The sequence below is a fragment of the Barbatula barbatula genome (genome assembly GCF_947034865.1).
Source record: "Barbatula barbatula genome assembly, chromosome: 19".
Classification (NCBI taxonomy): domain Eukaryota; kingdom Metazoa; phylum Chordata; class Actinopteri; order Cypriniformes; family Nemacheilidae; genus Barbatula; species Barbatula barbatula.
Genome location: NC_136782.1, coordinates 1,776,350 through 1,788,784, shown reverse-complemented (window position 1 = coordinate 1,788,784; position 12,435 = coordinate 1,776,350). Strand labels below are relative to the sequence as shown.

At 38.8% G+C, this 12,435-nt stretch overlaps 1 protein-coding gene across 10 annotated transcripts in view; it reads right to left on the bottom strand.

Annotated features, from left to right (window-relative positions):
- Nucleotides 1-4,668: 4,668 nt before the first annotated feature.
- Nucleotides 4,669-12,435, bottom strand: part of elna (elastin a) — a 76,960-nt gene continuing 69,193 nt past the window's right edge. For all 10 annotated transcript variants that reach the window (XM_079481791.1, XM_079481797.1, XM_079481793.1 and 7 more), the window contains 6 exons: nucleotides 11,183-11,254; nucleotides 11,062-11,097; nucleotides 10,030-10,077; nucleotides 8,777-8,809; nucleotides 8,382-8,438; nucleotides 4,669-6,565 (listed from right to left, as the gene is read on the bottom strand). In XM_079481791.1, the coding sequence (XP_079337917.1) occupies nucleotides 6,540-6,565; nucleotides 8,382-8,438; nucleotides 8,777-8,809; nucleotides 10,030-10,077; nucleotides 11,062-11,097; nucleotides 11,183-11,254 (272 nt within the window). In that variant the 3' untranslated portion in view covers nucleotides 4,669-6,539. The remainder of the gene's footprint in view (nucleotides 6,566-8,381; nucleotides 8,439-8,776; nucleotides 8,810-10,029; nucleotides 10,078-11,061; nucleotides 11,098-11,182; nucleotides 11,255-12,435) is intronic.

The window sequence follows — 12,435 nt, the reverse complement described above, 5'->3', positions numbered from 1 at the left end:
CCCACACCGGGAGAAAGACCCAACCTGTACTTGGGGGGACCAGTAAGCGCATTGCGCCTCTACTCGAACCACACGGAGGGCTCAAGGCCCTGAGCAGCTCTTGTCTGTTATGGAGGTCAGCAACGGGAGTGCTGTCTCCGAGGAGAGTTGTCGCGCTTGATCGCACACGCCGTCACTTCGGCGTGGCGATCCTAGCCCGTGCCCATTTGAGTGACGGTACACTCCGCTCGGGGTGTGGCCTCCTCGTGGGCACCGGCTCAGTGCGCCTCTCTGGCAGACATCTGTAGAGTTGCGGGTTGGGCTACGCTACACCTCGCAGAGGCTTGCAACCTCCGTGGGGGACCGGCAGCTCGAGTCTGGCCAACAGGTGAGACCAGCGGTCGTAGAGCGTACGCCTGCGCATAGCGCCATTCCCCTTCTTAGCTGGATCAGTGCGCTATGGGCTGCCTCCCTTCTTTCCCCAAGGGTGAAGAATAGGCAGTCCGTCCATCCATCAATAAGCACTCAGGGCGGCGGGCTCGGCGGAATAGCCCTGCCGCCTATGGCCGGGTATCAAGCTGAGTTATTACATATAGCTCTAACCGGACCTAGTGCCCCACACGTAGTAACCCCCCACTAGGGTGGTTCCGTCTGAGATGTCGTCATGAGATGGTTCCCCTCGTGGCAACCCATGACCTCCCCCAGGTGGACATCCACCTTGCGGCATTCCGCACATACCTCCCATGAGTTCTCCCCTATTTGGTGAGACCATGTTGGTGTCTCCACTGTATTCCCCCCTATGGTGGGAAGTGGTCTCCGTAGCGCACGTCCACATTGAGGGAACAGCGCTTACCCAGTAGCCCTACGGTACCGGACGGCTTCTCGTTTAGAGAACAAGGCCTCCGTCTGTGGTGGCCGAGGGCAGGGGCTACTCATCTTTGCCAAAAGCTCTGGGAGCCCCTGCCTGCCCACTGGAAGGTTACAAATTTCGCGATAGCGCTCAAGTGTGGCTCGCCCAGGCCGGTCAACGTCGCTTCGCTAGAGATTGTGACGCGGCTTAGTGCTGTGGCGTTTTCAATAGGAACCCCATCTGTCGGTTCGACACAACGTCGAGAGACCGACAGAAAGGGAACGTCTCGGTTACGTATGTAACCTCTGTTCCCTGATGGAGGGAACGAGACGTTGTGTCCCTCATGCCACAACACTAGCCGTCCGCTGCAGCGATCGTGAGATGCTCTCAGGCTCCTCAGCACAAAAGGTGAATGAATGAGCACGCCGGCTCCCTTTTATACCCGGATATCCGGGGGCGGAGCCCGGCATGCAAATTTCATTCGCCAATTTCATTGGTCTTTTCAAAATAGTCAGAAGATGATAGGTTCTCAAGGGCGAACCCCATCTGTCGGTTCGACACAACGTCTCGTTCCCTCCATCAGGGAACAGAGGTTACATACGTAACCGAGACGTTAGCTTTGCCTTCTTGATGTTGTTTTGAAAGTGCACCATCCAGTGCTCCAAATTTACATATTGTGGCTTTAAGATGTAAAAATCAAGTTTTTAGAAAGGAACCTTACTGATGGTTATGATCGCGGGTGGTGAGACACAGACAGAGGACCCATGTGCAGATAGCGGGTAAGGGGTTAAATAAGGGACGAAACCAAGAGGGGAACAGGTGTAGGGCATGAATCATTAACGAGAAAACGAGAGGATGGGAACAGACACGAGATCGGAGAGAGCATATGGCAAGCCAAATAAACAATAGTTGCCTCTCTCCACATTTAACATGAGGTTCTGTCATGATCCTGCCACTAGACCAAGAGAAACATGACATGATGCAGCAGAATTATGACACTGATGGGTCAGATGTCAATATTCTGTAATAATATGGTGGTTTAAATACATTCACATTTTCTTTCTTTTAAAATAGAAAACTTGTGCATGGACTGATTTTTAGATGATTTTGTGTATTGGTTATAAATACATTCTATTCTAATAATATTAGATTTAATTGACTTTTTGTGGGGTGTAATCATTCAAAAACTTCTATTGATTTAAATGTTTAGTCCTAAAGATGTTAACTGACTTAGACTCTTGCGTTACTTAAAAGGACATGTTTAATAAACCTGTATATTCTGTGTAAATACTGTATAGATGGTATATGTTCAGAGAGTTCTTGATCATATGAGTTGACTGAAGAATAACTGTTATCTTCTAGTCTTTACCAGATGAGGAGAACATCATTGGAGGAGAATTGGAGACTACTGTTCAAGGAGCTGAAGACCAGTGAGAAATCCTTCTGGTCGGTCAGTTTCTACCCTAAACAATACCAGAAGAGTTCAAATATTAAAATTTCTTTGACATGAAAAATAAAAAAACATAAGTGAATAAAAACAATAGCCAGGGGTTAAAGATGAACAAAAAGTATATAAATAAATAAATAGACTTGATTTCTAAGTGACACAAGATTGAATGTAAACACACAAACAAAATAAGCTAAATAATTACGATCTGCTACAACACGAAAGAGTTTTCATTGCTTAAACATTTTTTATTCTTAAGTGTTTGTAAATATTGTTTAAACTCAATAAGAAACACATTAATATTTGGTTGCACCAAGTTGAGAGAACACAACATTCGGAATGTTATTCCTTATAGAAAAAGACTGGAATACACTACACGACTTTTAAAATCTGCACAGACTAAAAAAAAGTAGACATCACTCACTATGCCATACATTCTTCAGACTAGAGTAGACTTTCTGCAACAGCTACAGACTGAGAATCTGGGAGATATCTGAGCAAAAGTCTTGTAGTGTATTCCAGCCTTAAGGGATAAGAAGTGTTTTATCTAATTAATTAAAAGAAAAGGTTTAGAATCCAGTAAACTCAACCCTCCATTTTCATACGTGTTCATAACTAGAGTTTTCTTGTTTTAATGGCTATGGTTCCTCCAAACAAACTTAAAGAGCATTTGCTCTATCATCTCACACATCTTGCCCTCTTAATGTAATGACAAAGTTGCATATGTCAATCCAGAAAGACCTTCAGCTTTAGTATGCAGGACCCTTCCTTAAAGATAAATCGCTTTGAAGCCACTGAATAAGCTGTTTTCGGGTTTTGTTAATAATGGGAATAAAATGATAAGCTTGAATCTGATTGGCTAAAGAGTACGACAACCCAAGGGGTGGGTTTGCGTTGCCAGGAGAGTCTCAAAAACACACACACACACGTCCAAGGCGAATCACACGTGTGTGACGATTTGTACATTCGCATAACAAGACAAACGTGTACATTTTAACTTTTCGAAAGTTTTGTGCGCAGTTGTATGTTTGCGAAACGTACTTTATGAGAAACTAGTTTCAATCAATCCATCACTCACTATGCCATACATTCTTCAGACTAGAGTAGACTTTCTGCAACAGCTACAGACTGAAAATCTGGGAGATATCTGAGCAAAAGTCTTGTAGTGTATTCCAGCCTTAAGGGATAAGAAGTGTTTTATCCAATTAATTAAAAGAAAAGGTTTAGAATCCAGTAAACTCAACCCTCCATTTTCATACGTGTTCATAACTAGAGTTTTCTTGTTTTAATGGCTATGGTTCCTCCAAACAAACTTAAAGAGCATTTGCTCTATCATCTCACACATCTTGCCCTCTTAATGTAATGACAAAGTTGCATATGTCAATCCAGAAAGACCTTCAGCTTTAGTATGCAGGACCCTTCCTTAAAGATAAATCGCTTTGAAGCCACTGAATAAGCTGTTTTCGGGTTTTGTTAATAATGGGAATAAAATGATAAGCTTAAATCTGATTGGCTAAAGAGTACGACAACCCAAGGGGTGGGTTTGCGTTGCCAGGAGAGTCTCAAAAACACACACACACACGTCCTAGGCGAATCACACGTGTGTGACGATTTGTACATTCGCATAACAAGACAAACGTGTACATTTTAACTTTTCGAAAGTTTTGTGCGCAGTTGTATGTTTGCGAAACGTACTTTATGAGAAACTAGTTTTGTTTTACGCACATGAATTGCTTTTCGTAAATGTAAATATATATTTTGTGCACGTAAATTAGGTTTTATGCATGCAAAACTGTTTACGCATGTGTGTATCTTGTTTTACGCTTGAATAATTAATGAGACTAAAATCGCTCCATAGCTGTCGGACATTAAAACAAGTACATAATAGTAATTAGATGCGACTCTTAAAGGGTGAATGTATTTGGTTTTGTCTCTTTTTCTACTGCGTGAGGTGTGCACTCTGGTGCGGCTGCATGACACTAGTGTTTACGGCGATTCGCACTGCCAGCAGCACTTTGGGAGCGCGCAGCTCACTGCTGAACAGCAATTGGAAATTCACATTACGTCATTTAAATACATTCACATGCAATGTAAGCATAAAACATTGTGTTTATGTAGTTTTAACCGTTTCTCTGAAGGCTATGGGGATTCATTTAGCGGAAGAAGGATTTGTGAATCGATTAGAATCGCTAGCAGATTGAATCGATATTCATATGTGAATAGTTTTTTTCTCCCAACCCTAATCTAATAGAGATACCTTTTAATTTGCTTTGCTTAACATGATCTGCTTTAAGATGTTAAGATCATGTTCGGAGGCTGCGTGCTCTTAAGCATTTCATTTTTTAACTCCAATGTTCATCCAGTCATAAATACCATGAGACAGTTTTTATTTACTTTAAACACTTTATTTTTTCACTAGAGCAGGCAAAATGCCGGGATTTCCGGTAACTAGACAGAATGTAGGTCATGGAAATAGTGCAACAAAAAATAAGATGAAAATCCCATAACACAGTAATAGACAAAACCTGGTAGGGCTCACAGGCAGGTCAAATACAGCACCATGTATAATTATGAATGATAAAGTGTCTCTCAGATGGTTCTAAATACAGTATTAACCAAATCTGGTGAAATGAGACATTTTATATATGGTAATACATGGGTTAGTGAGGCTTTTTACGGAAAAGAACACACGATTTGAAACACTATGTGTATTACATACACAACCTACACACACACACAGCCCACATCTTATTCAAACAGATCTTATACAGTTTTGCAAGTTCCAAAGGGACTAAAGTAAATGCAACTATTTAAAGGGAACAAACAAAGTTATTGTCATATGATGTGTACAAACTTGATAATTGATCAAAATGTCAAGTTCAATAGGTGCAAAACAAACAATGTATGGCAAAGTAATTTGTTTTATAAGTATATGATATACATGTATATGGTAATTCTATGTGAATATACAATGATTAACAAAACACATTCTTGGTCAAATGATTTGAGCGCCTGGGGAACAACATGTTATAGTTTTTTCAGGTTTAATGTCAAATAATGTACACGTCAGATCTATAAGTACTATGTTACAGATTTTGCGTCCTTTCCCTCTCAGGACAGAGATCAAAACGCTTTTCCATACATACTGCAAATTTGCTTGATATTACTTAACAACACACTGAAATGAACATTCACTTCTGCATGTTATTTAGCACAATCTTGACAAAATGTAGCTCTTCATACTTAACACAACAGGCAGAAATGAATGTTACGATCAAGTTGTCGCTGTCCATAGCCACTGTCCAAATATCTCTTAGAATAATATAAATATGCAATAATAAAAACACTGTGCTGCCGTATCACGAATGACAAGATTCAGATCTATAATTTTCTGATTATAGCCATCAATTCTAGTGGGAATCGCACAATAGGCAACATGTTTGATCTGATGATTTATATTTCATCCCAAATTCTATGAAAAATTAATTGCATGTAGAAACTTTTCCATAGGCCTTTATGTGTTTTCTTATTCACAAAAAGCCTATTTTAGGAAATATTAAGATTTTAGCTTTACATAAAAAGTATAAAATTTTGTAGTACTGTAGTTAAAACTATTGAGAATAACAATTCCCCCCAAAAATCCAGCAAAATCACATTTTACTTTTGCTTGTCAGGGATTAATGTCACAAAGCAATATCTGCTGGTTCTTATAGGCTATATTTTTAATTGAGCTTGAAATTGTACAGTACGCTGTCTCACTGACCGTTAAACTTATCAGGCAAACCTCTAAGCTTTCACAAGGCCAGATGGGATATCAGCAGTACGACAGGACACTCCACTCTAAATGTGTACCATGAACATGTTCAAAAAAGTAACAGCAAAAGAATGAAAAATGATGTCTAGAGATGCCATTTCTTTGAAAGAGTTCTTTAGTATCAATGCGACTGGACACCGAAACGTCAGTAAATAAGAGGTCGGTGCTCAAAAATGTTTACAGGTATACAAAAGTTTGCCTGGTTAATATTCACTATGTTATGCAACTCTAAAATATGAAACAATAACATGGAATGTGCCATAAACAATCAGGACTGGAAATAATGTAACAAAACACTGGAAGATGTACTAGCGTACAGGAAATAATATTTACTATCAGTACAAAACGTAATATTTGTGCATGACGGGATTGGTTGTTGGAGTAAAGTACATTCTAGAGCATGCACTAGCACCATGTTTCTAGAGGACATTCGAGTCTCAAGAGATTGCTTATTTTCGCCTCCGGCCCGCTCCACCTACAGAGGAACACCACACACACACAAACAAATCAAAGAGAGATAACGGCATTAACATTTCTTAATAACTGAGATATCAAACCTGTTTTTTAATCAATGATCTTTACAAATGAAATTATCAACGCTACAGCAGGTCTTGATTTGAAGTGCCGGAATAAGTGGGCGTGGACAGAATGTCCAATCTCTTATTATTTAGATGTTTTGAAAATGCGCCTAAAAAGTCTCAGAATTATCAAAGAAATTTAAGGGGACTTTATCTCAAGTTTGCATGCCTTCGTTCAAATGTGTTCCTTAATGTGATGGAAACAGTTTACTGTCACAGTGATGATGTTGTGATTATTTGTGCATGTAAACAAATACGACACCACCCTCAACATGTGTGTAGAATTCAAAAGTTTAACGTTAAACTTAAATTACACCTGCGGGTGCAGTTGGAGGCTGCCATGAATAACGTTATTAAGCATGTCAAGCATTTAATCATCAGTTATTAGCAACTATTGTACTTTTGCTCTTTGTATGACATATCGCTTATTGCTCCCTGAACTATTTGTAAGTCGCTTTAGATAAAAGCGTCTGCTAAATGACTAAATGTAAATGTAGTTAACCGTATTTCATCAGTTCTCTGCGTCTTCACAGCATTTGTCGAACGACACAAATATTTCTTACTAAATTGTCCATCACGACAACTTCCTTTCGATATATAATGCAAAACATTTGTTTTGCGAATACATATGTATATGTGACACCGCGGAAGTGGGATGTTTCCCGCCACAAATGCATAAGTAACGTCTGGATTTACTTAACATAAAAGTATTTAGTAACATTAGTGTTACTAACAGGGGCATCGTAAGTGGGGGGAATGGGGTGAGTGAGTACATAGGACCTTGGCATGTGAGGGTCCTTGAAGTTCCTAAAATCATGATTCATTTTATTTTACAATTGTGCGCGTACACTTCTTTGTTCACCGCTAATTTTAAGAAGCTTCTGTAGACGTCAAGAACAGACTCGTGTACGGATCGACTGGTTCTCACAATGAATAGTCTGAGATGCTGGAATGGCATAAAGAATGAATTAAACAAACGTGAATAAGATGTGCTAGTGTATTTAGTCCTTTTATTTTTTTTATTAATTTGATAGGATTGCCATCCCAGTTACAGTCACAAAGGCATTATTACTACCATTTATGGAGTACTAGCCTATTCTTATGCTACACACTTGTGACTGTTGGTAGCATATATACATGATTTCTTTCGGACTACACTGCACATTCAAATACAATATAGTTAAACTGTCAATTCATGTTTAAGGGGAGACTGAAGTGATCTATTTATATTTAAGTATATCACAATTCATACTCAAATGAGATTCAGTGCTATATTATAAATACATATAACACTTTACTCGATATATAGTGAGGACGGGCCCCACACTTTGCCTTTGCACAGGGCCTGAGATTCTGTGCTACGCCCCCGGTTACAAATGATTAAGTAGCATTAAAAAACTACAAGTATCTTTTAACATGAGCACCGTTCCATAAATTGTTTCCAGGTTGAAGTGGGAATTATCCAATTACAGAGCGCGCGTGAAGGCACCGTTTGGAATCATACAGCTTATGTATTTTTCATTAGACCTCAGAGAATATTGTGGTCGCTGAGCCTCAATTCAGAGGACGAAGTCCAGTGTTTGGTGAGATTTTGTATCAGAGTGTTCAGCAGAGGACAGATGAGATTAGATGAGATGATGAGAAATGAGGGATTATATAACATCAAATATATTCATTCTGTGTCTCTTCCACGGGAAATTTAAACCGTAGTACCTTGATAACCGCCTCCAAGGAATCCATACAGTCGACCTCCATACTTGGCTGCTTTGGCTGAGAGAAATAAACAAATCAAAAATACAGTGAGTTTTCCTAAATAACTTCGATGTTATTTGTGTTAGAATTTACTCATGTTGTTCAAATTCGTAAGACTTTCTTCATTTCGTCGAACACAAACAGAGACATTTGTCAGAATACTCAATCTGCACTTTCTACACAACTGAATAGATATGTTTCCAAACCATAAACGTTTCTGCATGGATGGTTTGCTGCAAGTCTGATTTAAAAACACTGTCTTTGGTTTTGTCGAAGAGAAGCTGATGTTTAGTACGATGCTGTATTTATCAGTTCAGTTATTAACTGCTTATGTGTGTGAAGGAGAGCGATTGTACCTTGTTGCTTTGTCAGACCTGCACCATATCCCCCTAAATCCACAAAATCAAAAAAAAAACATTACTACTTCTACAACAGCAAGAGTGACTGAAAGTGAAGAAGTTCTATAATGTATGCAAAATGAAAGAGTCTGTCTGGAGTGACTCTGTAACAGATACAGACAGGAGCTGTGGAGAGATTCCGGACCAGCTATCACCAAAAGCATTTAGGTAGTAAAAAAAACCTGCCTGGCATCTGTACCTGTGATTATGTACATCATCGCATAATCCGTCAGAGCATGTCTCATATGAAACAGCTTCAAGTGCTGACCTGCAGGCTGGAATACACTACACAACGTTTTTTTGTGTTGACACGGCGCTTTAAAAACTGTCCGACCAATGAGATTGGCCTTTTTTTTTACCTGCCTGGAGCTGCTGAAGTTACAGTAAAACACAGCTTGAGCACAAAGCGGTCTTGCCGAGCACATGATAACTGTGTCCCAATTCAAGGGCTGCATTTTGAGACTGATCGCGTCAGGCTGTCCCGATTCAAAGGTTGCTTCAAATGCAGCCTCAACATGCGACCTTATCAAGGATAGGAAATGTTTAAATAATCATTCAAAACTTTAGATAAATAAATACCTAATATGCAAAAATGATGAAATTAGTTTAAATTATTTTATTAAACGCCACCCTTGGTACTTGATTCTGATCGGCCATTCATTAGTTATTCCCTATAGTGACCGCTCAAAATAAATAATTCACAGTCATCCGGGTAGTGTGGGTAATTATTACAGGTGCAGTTTAAATTGCACATAAATTAACAATACATTTTATTTAAAGCTCCTGATCACAGGACTTATTCTGTAATAACACTTGGCTGCCTTTACTGTACATTATCCCTTACTTATTCAGTAATCGACAAAAAGATCTTTAGCCGCATTGAACATCCCTAAGCGACAGACACACATTAAACATGCGCAACATTTATTCTGGCAGGATTTTTTCAAGATTATAGATTTCCGTCTCCATTTCAGAGAAATAGAATAAAGGGGTTTCTATGAGAATGACCTCTGTGAATGGAATGTAGCCACACACTGTCCCAGGCCAGGAGTAAATAATCTGTTTTAAAAATGTAAGTGTAAGGGCACTGTCATAGCTCACCAAGTCTGAAAACTGTACATTTTCCAGATGCTTTTACCTAAAAGCGGCTTTTAGGAGCGTGATCCAATCATACACATTGTAATTCTGTGATCATGTCTATGATACTTTACCTGGATATGCTTGTGGGTATCCACCATATCCCCCTGGATATACACCACCTGCAATGTAGGATTCAGGGACAATAAACACTGTTATTATATGATTTTTTTCACTGACAAGATCACTGTAAAACGTCTCCGCCCAGACACTGCGCTCACACAGAAAGCTGCACAAAAACATATAATGATGCTTCTAAACTGGAGGATAATAATGTGATGAATGATGATGCCGCTATGGTTAGTGTTGAAAGGGCTTCTAATGAAAATGTTGAATTGTGTAAGTCTGGTGAAATGAGAAATGATAACAGCTTCCCACACATATCTGATATTGGAGAACAAAATGTGGAACGTCTCTGGCAAATGACGAAAGCTCCCGCACAGAGGATACGGTATCCTACTGGAACAAAATGAAAAATGCTGTGTTCGCACCAGAACTTACCGGAGCCCGTGTAAAACAAGCCTCTTTGGTTCACACGCAGCAAAGGGATAAAGCTAGACATTATCGTTAATAACGTTGTCAATATAGATATCTTTCTTAAACAAACGTATCGATTCGCTTTAGAAGACCTTTGTTAAGACCACAGAGCCGAGTCGAGCCGTTTGTTTCATCGATGGATGCACTTTTTGGAGCTTAAAAAAAAAAAAAATCGCCTCCCATTCTGCCGCTTGGAAGTAAAAGGATATGTGGTATTAGAACTCCTACTGCATTATACTTCAAGAAGAAGGTCATATTAATTTAGGGTGCCTTGAGGATGAATAAAACGTGGGGAAATTTTGTTTCTTGGCTGAAATATCCCTTTTAAGTGATACATGCGTACCAATAGTTTAACAAAACAAATTGGTAAATTTGTCATTACGCGATTACGTCATTTCACATGCACAGAGCTCCTGGTTTTAGTTTTCAATCCGATCAATGTTTACATCGCATTGGCATTTTTTTAGTTGAATACATGGAATATTTTCATTCGGACTGAACTTTTTAACCAATTACTATCGGAATACAATGGTCAGGAATGATAAGGAATTTTAGAAATATTGTCTCACCTGGCTGTTGATATCCTGTGCCCAAAGAGCCATAGCCTGTTGACAAGACATTGTGACGTTTTTTAGATATTAAAGCATGGCATCAAGAAACATTTGTATGATGTATGAATTATTTATCGACCTGTTTTGGGTGGTTTAGCACCAGTTCCGACACCACCGGTTCCCAACCCAACACCTGCTGGAAATCTTGCACCTGAAAGGAAGAGCTCATAATAATAGTCTTGAATGGCAGTAGTCATTTGTTTTATTTTTATCCATTTTTTTAAGTGGTACTGTCAATCCAATTGCTCACTATTAAACTTGATTAATTTTACATCACATTCAATTTTTTAAATTTATTTGTAGATTAATTTAATCTCCAAATGAATGTGGAAAAAACTAAAATTATAATATTTCACTAAGAACAGTACTACTAATGATGTATTTATAGTTGCAGCTTCTGTATATAAACATTTTATTTTCTTAATTTTAACATTAATTCTGAGAGCAATACATTTAAAAATTTATTAGGCATTAAAAAAACTGTTAATTTAAGTGAATTTATAACAATAAGCCCATTATAAACCGCTCCCTATGTCCTATATAGTGCACTATATTGGGTACCCCCATTTTGTAGTGGTGTCCGAAACCTGAGTGAACTACTTAATTTCCCTGACATTCATTCACTTTTTTTACCCACAATGCACTCTGATTTCGCTCATTCACTATTTCCCATGATACAACACGAGACAACCGCTTGATTAAAATCTGCTAAAGACTGAACGTTAACGCCACCAATGTATGATTAAACACAGTAATATTGTTTTATTAAACTTTTATAGAATAAGCAGATTGAATGAATGTGAAAAACGCTAGGGTTTTCTGTATGTTAAATGTATTAAACGTGATAAAAAAGCATCCCTGCAAATGAATGTGACTGTTGTCTAAAACTAATACAAAAAAACATGGCAAATTAAGTGGATTTTTGTATTTTATAAAACAATCCACAAAGCCCCACATGTGTAATATAAGTAGCTAACAGCTGTCTATCTATACTGGACGTGTCAAAGCAATCGTTTCCAATCATGCTTAAATAGTTGAAAAGCCTTTGCATGAATGATCATATAATGTAATGGTAGCAAAAGGATGACAGAAAAAATGGATGCTGTGTTAATCAGGTTAAAGTCCCCGTGAACTGAAAGTTGGTATTGGGACGCACGTTGTACGCGGCACGTCCACGCCGACCGCAGAGCCTTCTGATGGCGAAAATTGCATCATGAGGACGGATGGACCATACTTCCTGCTTAAATTACGTCATTTACGATGGATTGTCACCACAGGACAGAAGTGCTTTTCAGATTTTATGAGGGCACATGATTTTAAAACGAGAAGGAC